Source organism: Pectinophora gossypiella, chromosome 17 (genome assembly GCF_024362695.1).
Source record: "Pectinophora gossypiella chromosome 17, ilPecGoss1.1, whole genome shotgun sequence".
NCBI classification, from domain to species: domain Eukaryota; kingdom Metazoa; phylum Arthropoda; class Insecta; order Lepidoptera; family Gelechiidae; genus Pectinophora; species Pectinophora gossypiella.
Window position 1 is genome coordinate 8,903,028 of NC_065420.1, and position 20,234 is coordinate 8,923,261.

The following is a 20,234-nucleotide window of genomic DNA, read 5'->3' on the forward strand; positions in this document are numbered from 1 at the left end:
GATAATTATCACGCAGAATAGACTCCTCCTGCATAATATTTCTGATAATCTCTTGCATCTTTGCACAGGATGTACTCCTATTGAAAAAATATATTTAGAGTCACAGTACTTACAATTTAAATATGAACCTTATCGGAGAAAATCTTAATTATTCCAAGATCTTTATAGTAGTTGCTTGCTGCTTGTCTGATATGTACCAAGTGCATAATTTTGTATTCAGTTAATTCTTTTGAATTTGTAACTAAAAATAAGTTATTCGAGACCTGTAGGTATTCGTTTTAAACTGTAAATGTTTTTGGAGTAAACAGACGTCAAGCTTTCTGTTCATAATGTACACAAATATATATTCTAAGTTTAATATCAAGAACTTAACGAAGAATCGTAACTTGTAAGTAGTTTCGTTTTTTCCAGTGTCTGGACTTACCTTGGGAGAAGTTTACGCTTCAAGAATCGACTAGTCGGGTGACGGAGGAGATACCAAACTCAATCCATATGTAGGTACAGTACCTAACTATCTATACACATATTATGTTGTCTAGTTACAGGGTGTTCCAGGAATCTCGAAGAAAAGAATCAAACTTGCTCTCTCAAAAGACACACTTAAATTTCGAGAAATGGTTACCAAATGTATTAAATAGTGTCCCTAACGACGACGCTACTTCAAAAATGATGGAGACTGTTAAAAAGGTAGGTAAGCGATTTCTTGTATTTGAAGGTGATCACACAATATGTTTATATTCTAGTAGTCACAGAGCTACATAAATTCGAAATCAATATAAATCATAATCCTAGTATATTTCAATTAAAAATATTTAAAATAATAATATTTCACACTAGTCCATGAATTGTTATGTATGAATTTGGTAAACGTTTCCAGATTACAGAACATAGTGCAAATGATAAGCGGAAACTCAGTGGAATATTCACAATATTTGCATATGAAACTCTAATAAAACCTGAAACTCACACAGAAAAGACATCCAAGGAGATTAAAACTTTAGCTTGGAGTGTTGAGTTGGTAAGTTATTCAAAATAATATGATATTACAGACAATTAATACAAGTGTAATTATTTATTTCCAGGTCCATTCATATTCCAAGATTTTAGAAGACATAGAAATGTATGGACTTAGGAATCAAGGTAACTCTTGTTGGCACGCCTACGATGCTAGTTTATGTAGAAGCTGCATATATGAAGTCATCAAAGCTAATTTTGCGGACAAATTGTATGTGGATTTCGTACCACTTTTCGATAAGGTAAGACAAGTGATTATTCTCTTAACACAGAAATTCCTAATCCGTAAAACGTATGACTAGTCGTGTTAGTCTGGGCCTAGATAGAGCATGACCCAACCATTTGTATAAAAGTATATTTTTTTTATTTATATGCAGGCATTTCTGAATATTGCGTATGGACAATATTTAGACCGTGCGAGTATGAAAAGCAAAACATACAACCACTTTAATATGGAGCAATACAATAGAATCATCGAGTACAAGACCACATTTCATTGCTTCAAATTGCCTATACTTCTGAGCATGAGAATGCTTAATATGGACGACAAATTCTCACACCAGCAAGTGACCAATATATGCTCGGATTTAGGAAGACTGTATCAAATACAGGTGAGCTATTATAGTCAATAGATAATAAAATCAATGTTGAAATCGACTTGAAATAAAAACCCTTCTTTGCAGGCGGACTTTCTAGACGTCTACGGCGAAGAGTACGACGATTTGGGAATACCTAACTTCAGTGGGGACATTCGCCAAGGCAAGTTCTGTTGGCCCGCAGTCGCCGCGTTGCAGCGGTTCACTCCAGCACAACGTGTGGTGTTCACTTCTTGCTACGGAAGCAGCCAACCGGCACACATTGAACGTGTGAAGTTTCTATACGATCAAATAGGCCTTCCGAAAATATACAAAGAAGAAAAGACAAAGATTACAGAAACAATTTTGAGCAAATGCAAGAAGGAGAGATTGAGTGGGACTGCATTGTCACCGAAATTGTTTTTAGATGTTCTTGATGCGATTAATCAAAAATAAATTGTAAATATTTTACCAACCAGCTAATAGAAAATGTTTTCATTTTTAGTATTATACACAGTGTTTGGAAACTTATCAAGTACCTACAACAAGATACAAAATATTATAACATCTAAGGGTACATTAGTAAAACGAAATCATACGTATTCTATCATAGTATATTCCAAAAATATAATGTTATACATAACATTGCTTTTATGTCTATAGGTTACAGTAAAACTGTCCTTTATACACAGTGCTTACGAGTAAAGTGACTTCAACTTAACAAATTTATCGACACTAGGCACACATACAATAGGTATGTTTACGCTCAGTAAGGTGCTATAGATAGAAAATACACATTAGTTTTAGTAATTAGAATGTCTAATGTAAGTCATAAATCCTTCAAATTATTCGTATGGTTGAAATAAATACTTGTGGGGGCTAATATTTTACAGCTTTAAAATGATCCTCACTGAGCGATATGCATAAGAGAATAAATAGGTACAAAGAATAACAACAACGTGCCAATACATACGAGATATTGGTAAATTAATTTAAAAAGATGCTAGCTTTCTTATACAGATATGTTATTGGTCTAGCTCGCGGTTTTGTAGTATTTCAAAGAGAAATCAATGGACCAAAACACTTACAAATGTGCGTAAGTAAGACAGATAGATTTATTAAGTTATGCGACGTAATTAAATGACAAAGAGACAGAGAGAGACAAAATAATGTTGCAGTGGATGCTACCGCGAACTTGGCAAACAACATATATTAATAATTTACCAACAGCTGTATATTACTACATTACACTGTGTTGAACGATTACGAGTACACTGCATGTGCTAGGTAATATAATTTTGACTAGTAAGCACCAATTGACTAAATATATACTTATGTATCTTGCTAATATTATTTACATTTAAATGTGGCTAATAAAATTTAGCCAATCACATTTCTGTTACACAAAAAGGTTACAAACTAAAATTTAAACCACGATAGGTACAATAAAATAATGATGTTTGAGCGATATGACGTAATGAATAGGTGATACACGTTTACAATTACGGATAATATAAGAATTAGTATGTTTTGTCTTTTCGTATTTACAGTTATTTTGTGCAGGCATATCCTGATATACAACATTGAATAAAATGTCTTAGTTACCCTATGATATTACTTCGCGTAAGTTACATCTAAACATGTTGATAGCTCGGTGGTACTTGTGATTACATGTGTTACATTTCATCTCAAAATCGCCTCCATTCAAACTAACTCGGGCCAAAGAGTGTATACAATAACGATAAGAGTTACAATATAAAAATTTGATCAGTGATGCAACAATACAACACAATGTTCACAAACAATTAAACAAGGAAGATCTTGATTTTAGCACAACCAAAACATCAAGAAATATCCTTCGGGTTATCACAGGCGAATCTTCACGGCTATTATGGTGGCGTGACACGCGGTCCTTACATTTAAAGAGATGTTTGACATTTGTATATTATTAACTACTGTTAAATATGATAAATATAACTTCGATCTTGGATACTTCCACGTGAACTTACTGTTGTTGCGACCGTGTCGTTACCGTGTCAGTCGGCGGTACAATGCCAATGCAACCGGTATACTTACCTCAGGGGTCTGTTTGTGGGGCCAGTATGGGTAGCTGTGCGGCGTGCATGAGCCTGCGGTGCGCCTCGGAGCCGGTGAGCGCGGCCACCGTGACCCCAGCCTGGTAGGCCGCCGGTATCCTAATATGTCGCGTCCGTGAGCCGTGCTCCCGCCATTCCCGTACCACGTTCACTACTTGACCTGCAAATTAAGATAATTAAAAATCTCCATAATATATTTTATTTATTCAAACAATTAAAAACAAAACAAACACATCTTATAAATAAAACACCTCCTCCAATGCGTCACATCGAGGCAAGGTGCCCAACAGGCTGGCAGCATTACCCCTCTGAATCGCCAAGCTAATTCTCTGACAGAAATATTTTTGCTTCTGGACCCCAAGGACCCATCGTTTCATCTCCATATTAATTAATTTATTCCAAAATCACAAAGGGGTTTGTGATTTTGGAATAAATACAATATATAATAGTAGGTACATATGACGCCTCTTTATTATTTACATGTCGTAAATGTTGACTGTGATAAGATATCCCATCATGTTTTATATTATTTCACCATCAACTTTCTCTCAACAATACTAAATTATATAAAAAGAAGCATAAAACAATGCTCACCGAAAACATTAAACGTATGAAACCGGCGGTCGGGCACGGCCATTAGAGGGGTCAGGTCGGTGCAAGTGTTGAACCTGCAGACGATATCCCTCGTTCTGATCAGCAGCACGGAGGGTGACGTCAGACGCGGCCAGAGCACCGTCTCCCTCACACATTCCACCGGGTTGCACAGGTACACTCCTCGCGAGGAAACCCCAAACACCATCTGATGGTGCCATGCGTCGGGAATCTCACCTTCGCAACCTACTTGCAGGTTCAGAGTCAAGATTGGTACAGCTCCTGAAATTCATAATATATAAAAACTAAAGAACATAACATAATAAATAAAGAAAATATACAAATATGTATTTTTTAGGTAACCTAGTATTCCCTTCCGCCTAACCTAGTATTCTCTTGCCTTCCGCCCTGGACTGGAAGGCAAGAGGGAAACCACTGCCCTATTTTTCCCTAAAAACTGGCAGCATGGAAAATGCAGCACCGACAAGAGCGTGGCTCTTAAATTGATGATGATGAACCTAGTATTATCGGGGGAATTCGAAGACTGCTTTCCCGATCTATGATTAAAAGAAAAAGTAGGTTTACTAGCAAAACATCAATATACTTTTATTTAAAAAAAAATATATAAATTTGCTTTTAGCAAATAAATAACTAAACCAAAATTCATCAAAAAATGTGGAACGCTTCACGATTTTGCGTGTCATCCTTGCGCAGGGGCCATGCTAATCTTCTCTGTATCGTTCCAATTTTAGTATATGTACTGCCGAAGCAAGTACACTCAACAAGTAGCAATTTTTGTATATATACTGACGAAGCGTAAAAACTTCGATAGCGCGTTTTAGGATTCCATACAATTTGGAACAAATATATGGAACAAGGGTTACAACGCCATCTAGTAGAAATTACAATAAACTTTACACTCGACGCCCTCTAACGATGAGTAGGCAAACCATATGGATTAACGCCATCTAGTGGTCAGTAGCGAAACGAATTATAAGGTCAACATGCAACAAAGAAAATATATGTTACGTCTAGAAAACATAAAATACCTAGAGAAATCCAGTCGGCCAGCCAATGGGACAGTGACACGGCGCGTTCAGGGTATGTTGGGAAGAATCTAGCTGTGACCAGTCCATCTGACGCTCTCTGTATGCCATTCACCAAGTCGGCTGCTGTGCAACCCGCTACAGCACGTGACAAAATGTATCTGTAACATGAGGATTAATTACGCCTTATGTCAGGAAATATATATACATTTCGTTGTAAAATATAATTAGGTGGCTGGTCTCCCAGCATAAATCATCTAGTAGATCTCAATACAATATCATAAATAAATAAATGGTAAAATTCCCAATCCTCTAAAATCACATAAATGAAAACAATTTAAAAAATACTTACCTTGGTAAAGGTGCATTGTTGGCTCTCTGTCGTGTACTAACAGCTGAATTGATCTTTTCTATATTCACCGGCACTCCCAAAGCAATCTAAAAATATAATGTGATATTGGTGCTAATTCCTGTAAATACCATCTAATTTTATTTTAAGTTATATCTGTCATTTTCTTATCCGCCGAAAAGGAAAGGGACGGGTAATCGACAAGCATAAAATTTATGGAACACACGTCAATTTTAAGCACAAATCTAAACCAACCGTCTAAAAATTTTACATCAGTCAATAACCCGACACAGTTAAGTAGACAGCACGTCAAACGGATTGCATACCAGCGACGTACCTTTTGATTCGCCCGGGTTATTCATTCATTTACTCATTCTTCCTAAAATTAAGAGCTGTGAATCATCCGTCCCTTTCCTTTTCGACGGATATGAAAATGACGGATATAACTTAAAATAAAATTAGGCGGTGTCTGCAGGAATCGGGGCCATTAAAAACTGGAACAGTTGAATAATAAAAATAATTGATTAGTTTTGTTTGTCAAGTTCAATTATATTTCTTATTGCAAATAAATAAAGTCAGTTGCCATCAGTGTTATCAGATTCATGTTCAAACAATTCACATTTTTGTTGTATTTTCTATGCTACATATAAATCTAGATGTAGAGATATTATATAAGTTAAATAGAGATAGATATTAAATAACTGAAATCCATATACATCTCATTACTGGATACTGTATAAAAACCCTTTTTGCACTGATAATTTTCAACTCTTCTATTTTAAGAGAGTTGCGCGTGACATGGCAGTGCACTGACATCAATCATCTGAAAAATGTATAGCATATCTCACAAAAGCAAATATCATATTACAAAAAAAATCCTATTACTTCAGATTACTTATTTCCTAGCCTATAGAGTCCCACTGCTGTTCTCTGTCCTGGGTGTTTAGTTTCCACTTTTTCAGATCATAATTATTTAGATCATCATTTTATACACACACATACACACATAACATCACGTCTATTTCCTTTTAGGGTAGGCTGAAACCCTGAAATTCCACTTCCCACGATCTTGACACACCACTTTCTCTTCTTCTCATCAAAGTCTACGGTCGCCGGTTTAGAGTACTCTCATCATCATTTTATAATTGAAATATACTGCTGTAAACGAGAACTTACAAAGATATTAACAACAGCAGTGGCGCCGCAGGCCGAGGTGCCGATCTGCGTGACTTGCCGCTCGCACGCCTCGCGCTCCGACCACACCATGCACCGCGGAGCCTCCACACACCCCACCGCTGAAGTGCAGCTTGTTGACGGACCCGCCGACACTGTTAGCACTGATGTAGAGCATAACGCATCACCGGCCTACAAAATATAGATATACAATTTAGTTGTTGTTCGCAAAGGGGAATATTTCTGTTGTAAAAACTCTTTAATAGTAAGACACTGGCTGTTTTTTCTTTTTTAAATTGTTCTTTCATGCACTCTGGTCTTATCTGCCTAAAAGTTAGGTAATAAAGCTTTTTTTACATAAGTTTTGCGCCTTTTTACTGCCAGGAATGTTCCCATAGTGGGAACATTCACAAACACAAACTTCGCCTTGAAGATTCAGGTTATATGACATACAATAAATCTGCTGTGTGTAGTTGTAGAAGAGCATTGGTAGAGTCTTCCATATTTGGTGTTTTGGGTCCTAACAAAGCATTCCAGTCTAAGACGAATATATGCAAAAACATTACATGTCCACTAAATCTATAAAAAATAACATTCTAAGGAAAGGAAGGCAAAATATTATCAATTATTCATCTTCAAGCTTCTAGTTCTTTACTCTGCCTGTCTTGAGACTGCTACAAATCCAAGATTAGATAATAATCTTTATTTTTATTTGCTGAAAAACAACAGGTAGATACTGTTGACGACAGGTCGACATGGCAATCGGGGCATGAGGTGAGCCGCGGAGGCGGGGTCGCCCCGCACACCCGCACAGTCCCCGCGGCGTCTTAGTCTTAGTGTCGCACGAGTCCGTATCGACCGCGTTTATCGATTATAATCTCGCTTACATAATTTATTGAATTAGAAATTAACATTAACACAAAAGAAAAACAATAGATTTAAAAGAAATCTAATCTAAATATTTATGGTCAATCAAAATTAAATTAATCAAAGAAATTATTGAAAACTAAGAATAATATTTTAGAAATAAAATTAACGTTAGATGATTCAGATGAATAAATATTAACTTAAATGAAAACGTGGTATTATTTTATTCACATTTTGTTACATACATAATAAAAATATATCGATATTGAAAACGTCACGTCACTAGAGAATTGCCATGTCGACCTGTCGTCTACAGTAGCTTAGATAGCTAAATAAAGTAAAGGTCTTTTTACCTTGGTAATGTTTAAAATATTTAATGTCTTACCATATTAGGTGCATCATGGCTTTCATTGTCAGATTTAGTTTTTTCAACCATAAGTTTCTTGGCCATGGTCAGATGATACAGAGCTGATGATAAGTTTACTGAATCAAATGTTGGCCGCTCTCCTTGATTGATCTGATGTGCAAATTGCCTCTCTATGTGATCTTCATCATCTAGAACAATGCAACAAAGTACATCAGATTAAGTAAGTACTTACAATACACATTCATGATCTCTGTTCTGCAAGGTAGAGCCCGAAGTCAGTATGAGCTGGCTTCTGGTGCTTTTGTTCCATGATCAAACACAACATGAACTCTAGACATATACAGATAAGTACCGCAGAATTACAGTTATTAGTAGAAGAAATTTTATAGAAGAAATAGAATAAAGTAACTGTCACTTACAATTTAATATTTCCCTTGGTGATACTAAATCACCACTTGACGTATGAAGACTGACTGGAGCACTGTGTGGCCAATGTGACATAGTTCTGCGGACCAGCAGCTGTTCACCTCGTGCATTCACATGTGTGATGTAAGGACCATAATACACATGGCTGGTGTGAGCACTCCTCATTGGTTCAGCATCTCCTTGGCCTGACGTGACTCCACGACTAGTTGATGGCACATCATACAAGTCCACATCTGATACAGGTGGCACCACCACCACTGGATTAGGTCTGGCAGTTGCCAAGTATTCTGGAGATGTCCCCCTTATAACAGGCTCACTCTCTTCAGGCATATTACTTGCAGCCTCCAAATCAGCATCCGGAGTAGATTCATCACCAGTGTCTACTTCACAAGACGGTCCTGGGTCAAAATCCATTTCTAGGAAGTCCATATCAGGACTTGAAGCACGAGACTCCCGCTCGCGAACATTAGCAGCTCCTTGCTGTGGCACTTGATAATTGGGAGGCATGGGCAGGTGCTTGTCAAGTGGCAAACCCATGTCTAGACTAAAGAATGAACTGGGCAAGTCAGCCAAATGCTCTCCTCCTCTATATGTATAGATGCAGCCATCTTCTGATCCCAATGAATAGTCATCATTCCCTGTATCACTTGAACTGTCTTCCTCTAGATTTGGCCTGCTCAATTTTAGACTTGAAGGCCTCTTCCTGCTTTCTTTGAATCCACTGTTTTCTGAACCATCACAAGTTTTGCTTGCACTGCTTGTTGAAGGTAAATTATATGTAACTCCTGCTTTATCCTGGCACACTTTGTGTCTGTGGCATGTCTGTACGTCAGAGACGGGCTCGACCCCGTTATCACAGGTGCTGGAGTCCGCTCGGCTGCTGCTCGGAGTCTCTGGAGGATCAGTGCTAGAGCAGCTCAACCTGTTACACATTTCTGGTTGACTAACACTGTTCTTGAAACATTCTGAGCTATTCTCACTTAATTTACTCGATTGACGAGATTCGTTACTCGATACAGAGTTAAAATTTCTGGTCCGAGGCTCATTTCGCGGGGTTAAGCCAGATTCGTTTGGATTTGACATTGATGTAAACACATTTTCACCATCGTCATTTGCGGCGCGCTGACGGGGCGTACTCTTGCATTTTTTCTCCTTTTCATTGTCAGGATCATTCTTTATTGGATTCTTAGCCGAAGAAGTATCTGGTACAGAATCCATGTCTACAAAAGACTACCAGAACATCGTCGGCATTGTATACACTAACTTTTAAGGTTAAAACGTAAAACCAATAATAGAATCAAATCGTTTATCAAAATAGTATTAAAGTTTTTCTTCAAATGGGTCATCCAAAGTAAACAGCACAAAATTCTATGAAAAACGTATCTTGGATTAATAACAAACCAAGTTCATAGCACAAACGAATTGACATTAATTAACATTTAAAGACTGAATTATTGCTACAACATCGATATAGAAGCGAGATAGTTTAAGTGGATTAAAATGCTACGAATTATTTTATTCTTTCACGCACTTTACGGCGTTTAATATATAAGACAAAAAAGCGAACCAAATGACAGTTTACCATGGACAAATTTCGAAACTATACCGCCACCACATCAAACAAAATCAAAATTATATGAATCGTATAATGCCTTTGTTGTATAATGCAATGAAACGATCGTGCCTATTCGAAATAAAAAAGCTACCGTTTTGTCTATGCGGTCTGTCAATTTTCACAAAATGACATACTGATTCGACCAGCTGTGAATTTTCTAAAAATTGCGTCTAATTTAGCTGTAATTATATTAGAAATCGTTGTTTACTGTTACTCTGCATCGTGTTCCCTTATAGTTACGAAAAACTGCTAAAAAAATGGCATACGCCTACTTGTTCAAATACATCATCATTGGCGACACAGGTATTGATTTTATTTCCTGATAATTTATCTCTCGAGTTTGATGTTGTTGCGTATTGTTTTTATATGTTGCACTGTCATGACATGTAATGAAGGAACCCAAATGAAATGAGTCGAGGAACCGTTAATGCTGATGTTCTTAAGGGGATACTTATTCTGTTATCTTATATCTGAAGCCTTTGTTTTCCGCCTACGCTTTTTCATCTATACGTCAAATTAGTATTTAAATGCGCATATCTCATCATATAGCATACTATTTGCCTCATTGTAGTGTAAACATGTTGTTAGTTATCAGTATCAATACACAAATTCAATTTATTATGTCAAGGATTTTCTTTGTTATTTTTTGTCACATTAGATTTGCAAAGTGTTTACTTCTCTTTGTGTCGTAAATTTCTTCATATCAGTATTTTGGTTTCAAATTGTTGAGTTTTCTACAGGTGTGGGTAAATCATGCCTGCTGCTACAGTTCACGGATAAAAGGTTCCAGCCGGTTCATGACCTCACAATCGGAGTGGAGTTTGGGGCCCGCATGATCACTATTGACGGCAAGCAGATCAAACTGCAGATATGGGATACTGCTGGACAGGAGGCATTCAGGTAATGTGCACTTACCTGTTCAAACTTTTACATTATAAAAACATTTTTTTTACATTATCTGAAGGTCAAGGAGAAATTTAACTGTATTTCTTTTTTTTTTTGACCTTGATGTTTCATAACAAGTGATTCTAATTGGATTATATTCTAAAAGTCAACACCTTTAACAAATTCAATATGTTTTTTCTTTATTGGAGAAGCATTGATTCCAATACTAAAAAATTAAAAAGTAAACTAATTATGCTAATTATTGAGTACAAATGTTTCTAACATGTGTAATGCATGTACAAACTCAGAAAGCTACATTTGTGCAATAAAATGCCAATGAAATACCACTACCATTTTAGTCAAGGAGAAGTGGATTCAATTGCTTTGTTGTTAGTAAATTTAATTTTATTCCATTGGTCAGCTTTAATCTAATAAATTAAGAAAAAATGTCTTAAAGAATAATTTAAGATTTTTAACTAAATTAATAATGGTACAAAATACAAACAGGGTATCAATCTTTTTTTTGTTGGTTTCATTATATTTTTTTGTTAAATACACTTCTCATCAAAAAAATCGAAACACTTCCGTTTTCATTGTTTCTGTCCGAATTTAACACAAAAAAGAATTCATACGATGAAAAAAAATACATAAATGTATAGCTGGCAGTTTGGCCATTACAGTAATAAGCGAAAATTCTAAATTCAAAATTAGAATTTCATTTGTTTATCTTATAAACGAAATGAATCACTGTTTTGAGACAAATGTGTGTTTAGGGTTGGAGTACATTTAGCGTTTAAAAACTAAAAATTGGCGCCTATCCTTAAACTTTTTGTTTTTTATTTCAATACTGTGACTTTGGGACGTCTGAAAAAAGGTTTTTTTTCTAAAACGTATGGATACTTCGCCCACAGAAGCCGCCCAAGTTGTGGCATTGCTGGATTCTGGCCTTAGTCAGCGTGTTGTGGCTGCAAGACTGCATCTAAGCCTGTCATCTGTTCATAGAGTCTATAAACGTTATCGGGAGACTGGTTTGTTCACGCGCCGTTCAGGATCTGGCAGGAATCGGGTCACTTCTGAGCGAGATGATCGATTTATTGTAACAACTTCTTTAAGAAATCGACGCCTTTACGCTTTTCAACTGCAGCAGCGGCTTCGTGTTGTACGAAGGGTGGCTGTAAGTGACTCTACAATTAGAAGAAGGTTGAAGGATCGTGGACTGGTACCGCATAAGCCAGCAAATGGGCCGAAATTAACTGCAGACCATCGAAGAGCGCGCCTTAACTTTGCACGTGAGCACCTAAATTGGTCATACCTACAGTGGAGCAAAGTTCTCTTTTCTGATGAGTGTAAAATTATGCTGTATGGTAACGACGGAAGGAACAAGGTCTACAGAAGAGACGGAGAACGCTATGCACAATGCTGCATTGAAGAAAAGGTCAGCTATGGTGGCGGTTCTGTAGGTATGACCAATTTAGGTGCTCACGTGCAAAGTTAAGGCGCGCTCTTCGATGGTCTGCAGTTAATTTCGGCCCATTTACTGGCTTATGCGGTACCAGTCCACGATCCTTCAACCTTCTTCTAATTGTAGAGTCACTTACAGCCACCCTTCGTACAACACGAAGCCGCTGCTGCAGTTGAAAAGCGTTAAGGCGTCGATTTCTTAAAGAAGTTGTTACAATAAATCGATCATCTCGCTCAGAAGTGACCCGATTCCTGCCAGATCCTGAACGGCGCGTGAACAAACCAGTCTCCCGATAACGTTTATAGACTCTATGAACAGATGACAGGCTTAGATGCAGTCTTGCAGCCACAACACGCTGACTAAGGCCAGAATCCAGCAATGCCACAACTTGGGCGGCTTCTGTGGGCGAAGTATCCATACGTTTTAGAAAAAAACCTTTTTTCAGACGTCCCAAAGTCACAGTATTGAAATAAAAAACAAAAAGTTTAAGGATAGGCGCCAATTTTTAGTTTTTAAACGCTAAATGTACTCCAACCCTAAACACACATTTGTCTCAAAACAGTGATTCATTTCGTTTATAAGATAAACAAATGAAATTCTAATTTTGAATTTAGAATTTTCGCTTATTACTGTAATGGCCAAACTGCCAGCTATACATTTATGTATTTTTTTTTCATCGTATGAATTCTTTTTTGTGTCAAATTCGGACAGAAACAATGAAAACGGAAGTGTTTCGATTTTTTTGATGAGAAGTGTATATTGTAACTTTAAATTAGAAGTAAAATGTATTATCTTTGTTTTCAAGGCTTTTCATATGTCAAGATAATTAATTTCACAAATTGGCTGTTGAAACTTCAATAAAACAGCAGATGATGTTTTTTTTGACCTGGATATCAACAAATGACCAGACTGTATAAACTGTGAAACTTCAGACCAATAGGTGTTTTGTGATTTATATCAATGACTCACTTTAATCTGCCAGTGATTGTACTCATGACTAACTTCCTTTCCAACTTTTTTAGTGTTGTTTGTAGTGGTTGACTGTTAACATTTCTCATTTAAGTTTGACTGGATCTTATTTATTTAGTTATTTAATCTTTTTAATTCATAAGTTACAAAACAATAAATAAAAATAGATTATGCACAATACAAAAAAAATACTCAGCTTCAAACTTATTTCTAGCAGGGATCTGCTAGCAGACATGTAAAGACACGATAAATCTAATTAGAACAAAAAAGAACTAATTAATTTGATTTTCAATATGTTGCTCTAATGACAACAAAAATAATTCAAAACTGGTTTGTAATGAATGGGCCGTAGTCTTATCATCTAGGTCAGGAAGTTGACTAAGTAAGACAGAACGGGGGTGAGGTAAACCTAGCTCAGCCACGTGTGGAGAATGTAGTATGTACATATGAATTATTCTATGCCAATGTCCTGCAGGTCAATTACGCGGTCGTACTACCGCGGCGCGGCGGGCGCGTTGCTCGTGTACGACATCACGCGGCGGGACACCTTCAACCACCTCACCACGTGGCTCGAGGACGCGCGCCAGCACTCCAACTCTAATATGGTCATCATGCTCATTGGAAACAAGAGGTTGGTTAATGTTTTGTTTGATTTTGATATTGCCTTTGATGATTACTAAAGACTGTTTCACCAAAGGTTGTTGCTGAAAGTTTCTCATTGACTCTCATCAGATATTTCTACCAAAGAGGGGTGAAATAGGTTCTCCTTATCAACGGTCTTCTTGGTCTATTATGGCAAAAGTGTGCAGAAAATAGACTGTCAATATTTCTTATATTATTTTTTATAAATCAGCATTTCAATATCTGAGAGAATTTCTAACGATGTGAAACCCCGAGTTCGCCGACTCCCAGTATAGCACCGCGCGCGCTTTCTTACAATTTGACCTAGAATTATAATGATAAGTTTCTCTAATCTATACTGCCGATCATGTCGTATGATGTGACTTGGAGCCTGATTGATGTCAACAATCTTATCGCATGTTACCTCTAGTTAATTAAATTTCTTTGTTATTGCTCAGCAGATTACAACAGTCTCTCAAAAGGCCGATACTCACGGCTTTGTTCCTAGGATAATGATTCATCGCTAATGTTTTGTGCCACTACAAGTCTTTACTGCTATGATTTACAAATGAATCATTTGGTTATAGTATTGTACAGTAATGTATGATGTACATACAAAACCGAATAACTAGAGAGGAGTGTAGATATTTCCATTTTATTAAAAACTGAAGATGTCTAGTATCAAATCTATTGCTTACTCTTATTTTTGGAAACAGCCCAGCATAATAACAATTTATCTATCTGTTTAATTGAGATATCGATATTCTGTTGAATCCAACAAAATATCGAAGCCAATCGACTTTCGTCACAAGCGTAATAAAATACAGAATATATTTGACTTCTCGAACACGTAACAGAAAATATTGATAGTAGATTTACGGATATTGGTAGTAGACTTTTAAATAGAATGCGCAGTCATTTGCGACTCTCCACTATGGTAGTTCATCTTCTTCTTTATATAGCCACATGAAACCTAAGTTCACGACTATTTCCCTATCGGGGTAGGCAGGTACATCCATCGCAAGATGATCTAAGTACCCACACCTAACAGTTTCCTGTTAGACCACTTAAGAACTTAAGAGCCACGTTGTTATCTTGTTAAATGATATTAACATACCAGTATTTCTAACAACTCCAATCCGGCACAGTGACCTGGAGTCCCGACGTGAGGTGAAGAAGGAAGAGGGTGAAGCGTTCGCACGTGAACACGGACTAGTGTTCATGGAGACATCGGCCAAGACAGCCGCCAACGTCGAGGAGGCTTTCATCAACACCGCCAAGGAGATCTACGAGAAGATCCAGGAGGGAGTCTTTGATATCAACAATGAGGTATAAAATATGCCATTAATGATGGTCTTCTAGAAGCTTCAACTGTCGGATGGGTTGCAAGTACGACATGAGAAGGTGGAGGGAAGTCTTTGATAGCTACAATGTCATTGTGGACATACACCAACGACATGGTCGACGTTTTTCTTCTTTTACCGAATATCGCTATCGGCTTACTATGGACCAGTTCTCTCAAACATGATCCTCTCCGATTACGTCCCCTTCAGGCTTGTTATATTAAAGTTTGTACCGAGGGTTTTCAGTGCATGCCATATCCTGTCAATAAATCACGTCAAAAAATAATATTTGTACACGAAATATATTTCTTTTTTGCTGGACTACAAGTAACGACTTACAAGTATGTGGGTGATCAGATGACATGTAATATTTTTGAGTTCGAACATCTATCGCAAGAGATCTAAGCACCACACCTCACCAAGCTTAAAAAAAGAGTAAAGTTGTGTCATTAATCAGGATAATGTGTTGTGTTAGGCGAACGGCATCAAGATCGGTCCGCAGCACTCGGCGGGCGGCGGCGCGGGGGCCGGCGGCGCGGGCGCGGGCGGCGCGGCGGGCGGCGGCTGCTGTTAGGTGCTGCACTGCACACACTGAACGCGGGGCCCGCGGGCAACTGAGGTGCGTCGCGGACTAGCTGTACAACTACCATCTCAGTCATTCTAAGATACGTTTATATTAATGTTATGGAGCAAATTCCACTGCACTCCTGTTTTGTGGATTGTGGGTTGGTGGTGTTCAGGTTCAGATAACCCATTTGCTTGAAAGCCAACTGAACCTTAGTGGAATATGTCAAGCTGATACTGACGCTATCCAAATCAGGGAGGTCGAAATGAAAGCTATTGTACAGTTATCCCCACTCGATCGCGACTGACGTAGCATAATGTTGTTGATTGGTTAGTACTGATCGTCTGTTTATTCATTATTCATCTATTTTGCCAGATTCAATTATATCATACAACTATTACATGCTGATGCTTATATTGGCTATCTTTCATCTGTTGCAGGGATGCAGCTGTGTGCAACGAACCTTGGTACGAAACTTACTGCATGCCGGATTATTAGATTATTTTATATGCTGCAGAATAGCTTGAGTCTGAACAATATTATAGTGCCACTAGGCATTTTCTAATCAGTTCACAAAGTATCATATTTTCTTCATAAATCAATCTGCCATCAAAAAATATTAAATAAAAAACAAAATTTCGGAGGTGCTAATTTTTGTAGCGTACAGTTATTTACCAATATAGTAAGTTTATTGGCTTCCATTATTAAATCATTCAATTGACAGTATTGACCCAAAATTATTTTCTATTTTCCGATTTTACCTAAAGCCTCTTGTGTACCTATTTTAATAAATATTTTGTTTGAAGTGGCAGTAAAGTTTATCTAATCTCATCTATTTTAGGCATTATGCTACGCGTATAAATAGTACATTTTCGATTCTAACCTACGTCTTTTAGCGTCAAAATTGATTACTGAAGGACCAGACACAGGACAACATTAGGCACTATACTAGATCCTTCATAAGTTAATGAAGCTTTTATGTACTTTTGTGTGTATGTAAATTTGTGTAAATTTAATTTGCCGATATGTTAGTGTAATGGTTCCACAATATCTCTCATCTGGCATTTATTCATGAAACATGTTTTACATAATATTCTAACCTAAATCGTGTATGTTGTAAAGTAGTATAATTTTCATATGGTTATTTTGTGTGAAAATATAGAACATGTGGGTTAGGAGGATATATTTATTCATTAACTGTATGACTATTGATACTTAGTTGAATTTGAGACGGATATAACTCACATCTGACTGCATGCCTACTGTAAATCCAGCCGCTTGTATAATGCGGGCGCCCATATGCAGGACTGTTTTATAAGATTTTGTATGGAACCATATTTGACTGGTCCTCGCTTGAAACATACAATACAACTTCAAACATATAGGTATTACCAATCACACGCGCGGGCGCCCGCTTCTATCATCGGCTGGCCTGAGAGGTAATTTCTAAATTGTAATAACTGTAATCAGTTATTACAATTAATTTCTTAAAACCTATTTTTTGATGCATTACAATTATATTTTTATTTATGTTGTTATATTTCATTATTTTATTAAAGATCTCTGTACAAAACGGAAAATTTTATCTTGTGTTAGCCAAGTATGTGTATATTTTATACTTTTTTGATGACCGTCTAATCAAATTGTGATTAATTTCGTAACCTTTTGTACCTTGCATTGTATAATTTTGTAAGACCAGTCGGGTTCATCCACTAAATCACGTTAATGTAAACAATTAGATTGCCTGTATGGGTATTATCCAAATTTTAGGGGTGGTGGCCTAGTAAGATAAGGTTTGCACAAGAAAATCCAGAACAGTGAATTTCCATCCTGACAGTCTCAGGATGATCTTGTAAAAAGGACTGCTTGCAAGGTAATGAAAGACATGATTACAAAATAGGTTATTTTTAAGTTTAGCACATTGTAATGATATGATGAAAATATTTTGTAAGGTTACAATATGCAAACACATTTGTAAGGTGTAATTCATGATGAGTAAATGTTGAAAAATACAGTTGCGCGTTTTAAATCTACCCACTTCATTCCTCCATGCTTGTGCAGCCAGCTACATATGTAGTGAAGAATTGATCTTAAATCTCAGCTTAAAATATTTAAATCATACTGAAATATTATGTAATGTATGGAATATTTAGACTTTTGTTGCTGATTGTACAAGTAAAATTAGTACCTGAAAATTCATAACTTGACATTCATGGAAACATAATTCCTAGAATTAATCTAATTTATTACAACTAAGTAGAACTGTTCATTATTTCCTTTACTGCGTGAACATCACATATCTCATTTAGTAGTGTGAAGACACAGTTAATGATTTCTGGAGTCTTCATCTTGACTATGCCACTGCTCTTCACCTCAGCTTTGGGTAAGAGAACCTCACAGAGGTCAAATACTGTGATGTCTAACGTTACCATGTAGAAGATTTGGTTCTGTATCATCTGGTAAGCAATATTTACCACTTCTGATGGCTTGGATGCTTCTTCTTTGGAACTGGAAATGATAAAGCTCACTTAGGAAAACGTTTATCAACACTGGCTTCACCTTAACATAACTTAGCATCACACCTGCATCCCTGAAGGAGTATGCAGAGGTGTATAATATAATATACATCCATTTCTTGCCAGCTTGCTTCAACATTGTTTATCATATTATTGAACATATTCAAGTCCAAAGTTAATGTAATAGATACTCCACAATAGGACATTTGAAATTTACTGTAAACTAATTTGATACATACATTCATAAACTCATGCTTATTGCCAACCGGGGTAGGCAGAGACTATGAAATTCCATTTTCTTTTATTCTGACATGTAACTCTTGCTTCATCCACATAACTAACTTGAAACATGAAACAACAGCTAAAATAATATATTAACTGCAACACTATTAACTTACCCACTCCAAATAATTCTTACATCTCCAATATCAAAGGAGAATGTCAGTTTGTCTTTGAGATTGACTTGTGGTGTTTTGTATATCATTACAAAATGTTCTGTGTCTTTAGAAGTATCATGCTCCAGGAAATTAAAGCCAAAATGCAGCAGCTGATGCTGAAAAGTAACAGAAAATAATAAGAAAACAATATTTTCAGTTATTTGTCTAAAAGATTTGGCAATTTGATTACCTAATACAGTGGATAAAAGTAAGTTTCATAACATATGTTCTCCAGTTGATAAAAGCAAGGGATGCCATAGTGATTATCTATAATAGCCTATTTACCTATATTTATTTAAGAAAACGAAAAACAATCTTTACAATAGCTTAGTTAGTACCTACTTCAATAAAAAAAACATACCTGAGTAAAACTAAACTGTTTTATGCTGCAGTCAAATATTGTTTGTAGAATAGATTTAACAGCTGTGCCAATTTTTTGTTCCCCTCGCTCTAACAAGTATGGGAGGTGTGTGGCATCACTCAGCTTGGTACACACTCCCCAGGACAACAGGATTGCTGAGTATGCAAGTTTAGTCTTATTGTTGTTGTCTTGAGTTGAATTCACTGATATCTGTGAAAGCGTGTAATGTGTAATTGGCTCTAACGATAGATAAGATATAACAGAATATCCTTAAAAGTTAAATATTTAACATACAGATAATACTCACTGTTAAACCATGAGGATCGTCTTCAGAATACTTCAGATGCGGCTCTGACTCCAATTTCACTGTATACTTCAGTGAAGAGTTCGCCGCTATGGTGCTGACAATAGTTTGACGAATTTTCGACGCATATTGCTTGAGTCTCACTGCGTCGTATTGTAAGTTGTACATAGGCGAAACTTTGCTCACTTTCCATTGTCCTTCATTATAAATTACTGTGGGATAAATAAAAAGATAAATTAACGTTTTCAGGTATACAAAATATTTGTAATAATATCATTTGATCAGCTACTTACTTGCAAGAGGATCAGTGACGATAACATTGTTTTTAGTGCCCTGTTCTCGCTGCCATGAAGGTTCTGAACGAAAGTGAGCCATTATGTAAAATTCTTACCTATAACAAATACTTTCCCTAATGGAAAATCTTCAGAAATATTGAATTATTATTTATCTTTGTTATTTATAAATAAACAGACCCACGAAACGAAATCAAAACTTCATGACGGTTGAAAAATGTTGCCATATTAAAATAAATAATATTAAGGTAATGTTGGTAGACTTGTGTAAAGGATGCCCATTCATGTTCCTCATTTTGTTCTGCGTTGGTTGGCTCAAAATAGCAATATTCCAAAGCTAGTAAAGTAAAACATTTTAA

At 36.5% G+C, this 20,234-nt stretch overlaps 4 protein-coding genes, 1 long non-coding RNA gene and 1 other non-coding gene across 7 annotated transcripts; 3 read left to right on the forward strand and 3 right to left on the reverse strand.

The window, feature by feature from the left end:
* Positions 1–450: 450 nt before the first annotated feature.
* On the forward strand, positions 451–2,045 carry LOC126374625 (farnesyl pyrophosphate synthase-like). The gene is made up of 5 exons (XM_050021315.1): positions 451–687; positions 878–1,018; positions 1,083–1,256; positions 1,392–1,625; positions 1,698–2,045. The coding sequence occupies exons 1-5, from the start codon at positions 529–531 to the stop codon at positions 2,043–2,045; spliced, it is 1,056 nt and encodes a 351-aa protein (XP_049877272.1). The 5' UTR covers positions 451–528.
* Positions 2,046–2,185: 140 nt separating this feature from the next.
* LOC126374582 (uncharacterized) lies at positions 2,186–9,925 on the reverse strand. The gene is made up of 7 exons (XM_050021273.1): positions 8,498–9,925; positions 8,097–8,266; positions 6,848–7,036; positions 5,675–5,760; positions 5,326–5,483; positions 4,280–4,558; positions 2,186–3,845 (listed from the first exon to the last, which is right to left on the reverse strand). Exons 1-7 carry the CDS (start codon positions 9,720–9,722, stop codon positions 3,667–3,669), a joined length of 2,286 nt encoding a protein of 761 aa, XP_049877230.1. The 5' UTR covers positions 9,723–9,925; the 3' UTR covers positions 2,186–3,666.
* LOC126374753 (U6 spliceosomal RNA) lies at positions 4,946–5,052 on the reverse strand. The gene has a single exon (XR_007567486.1). It is a non-coding gene; the product is annotated as a U6 spliceosomal RNA (small nuclear RNA).
* LOC126374583 (uncharacterized) lies at positions 5,287–7,205 on the forward strand. Its single transcript, XR_007567466.1, has 2 exons — positions 5,287–5,377; positions 6,868–7,205. It is a non-coding gene; the product is annotated as an uncharacterized LOC126374583 (long non-coding RNA).
* A 287-nt stretch (positions 9,926–10,212) lies between the features above and the next one.
* On the forward strand, positions 10,213–17,978 carry LOC126374559 (ras-related protein Rab-2A). The gene is made up of 6 exons (XM_050021225.1): positions 10,213–10,422; positions 10,860–11,019; positions 13,911–14,066; positions 15,205–15,385; positions 15,875–16,018; positions 16,405–17,978. The coding sequence occupies exons 1-5, from the start codon at positions 10,377–10,379 to the stop codon at positions 15,971–15,973; spliced, it is 642 nt and encodes a 213-aa protein (XP_049877182.1). The 5' UTR covers positions 10,213–10,376; the 3' UTR covers positions 15,974–16,018; positions 16,405–17,978.
* On the reverse strand, positions 17,598–20,086 carry LOC126374558 (uncharacterized). Of its 2 annotated transcripts, none has more exons than XM_050021223.1 (5): positions 19,876–20,086; positions 19,586–19,794; positions 19,279–19,488; positions 18,879–19,033; positions 17,598–18,472 (listed from the first exon to the last, which is right to left on the reverse strand). In XM_050021223.1, exons 1-5 carry the CDS (start codon positions 19,955–19,957, stop codon positions 18,217–18,219), a joined length of 912 nt encoding a protein of 303 aa, XP_049877180.1. In that variant the 5' UTR covers positions 19,958–20,086; the 3' UTR covers positions 17,598–18,216. The 2 variants fall into 2 exon arrangements, with proteins under 2 accessions (XP_049877180.1, XP_049877181.1); XM_050021224.1 differs by having other exon boundaries at positions 19,974–20,080.
* Between the last annotated feature and the right edge of the window lie 148 nt (positions 20,087–20,234).

Excerpts from the sequence above, each read along its gene's own strand:
- LOC126374625 (XM_050021315.1), top strand. The coding sequence starts at position 529 with ATGTTGTCTAGTTACAGGGTGTTCCAGGAATCTCGAAGAAAAGAATCA. Across the intron at positions 688-877 it reads TGATGGAGACTGTTAAAAAG|ATTACAGAACATAGTGCAAA; the intron begins GTAGGTAAGCGA and ends AAACGTTTCCAG. Across the intron at positions 1,257-1,391 it reads TCGTACCACTTTTCGATAAG|GCATTTCTGAATATTGCGTA; the intron begins GTAAGACAAGTG and ends ATTTATATGCAG.
- LOC126374582 (XM_050021273.1), bottom strand. The coding sequence starts at position 9,722 with ATGGATTCTGTACCAGATACTTCTTCGGCTAAGAATCCAATAAAGAAT. Across the intron at positions 7,037-8,096 it reads GCCATGATGCACCTAATATG|GCCGGTGATGCGTTATGCTC; the intron begins GTAAGACATTAA and ends TATATTTTGTAG. Across the intron at positions 5,761-6,847 it reads CTGCTGTTGTTAATATCTTT|ATTGCTTTGGGAGTGCCGGT; the intron begins GTAAGTTCTCGT and ends TTATATTTTTAG.
- LOC126374559 (XM_050021225.1), top strand. The coding sequence starts at position 10,377 with ATGGCATACGCCTACTTGTTCAAATACATCATCATTGGCGACACAG. Across the intron at positions 10,423-10,859 it reads CATCATCATTGGCGACACAG|GTGTGGGTAAATCATGCCTG; the intron begins GTATTGATTTTA and ends AGTTTTCTACAG. Across the intron at positions 14,067-15,204 it reads ATGCTCATTGGAAACAAGAG|TGACCTGGAGTCCCGACGTG; the intron begins GTTGGTTAATGT and ends AATCCGGCACAG.
- LOC126374558 (XM_050021223.1), bottom strand. The coding sequence starts at position 19,957 with ATGGCTCACTTTCGTTCAGAACCTTCATGGCAGCGAGAACAGGGCACT. Across the intron at positions 19,489-19,585 it reads ACGATCCTCATGGTTTAACA|ATATCAGTGAATTCAACTCA; the intron begins GTGAGTATTATC and ends ACGCTTTCACAG. Across the intron at positions 19,034-19,278 it reads AACAGTTTAGTTTTACTCAG|CATCAGCTGCTGCATTTTGG; the intron begins GTATGTTTTTTT and ends GTTACTTTTCAG.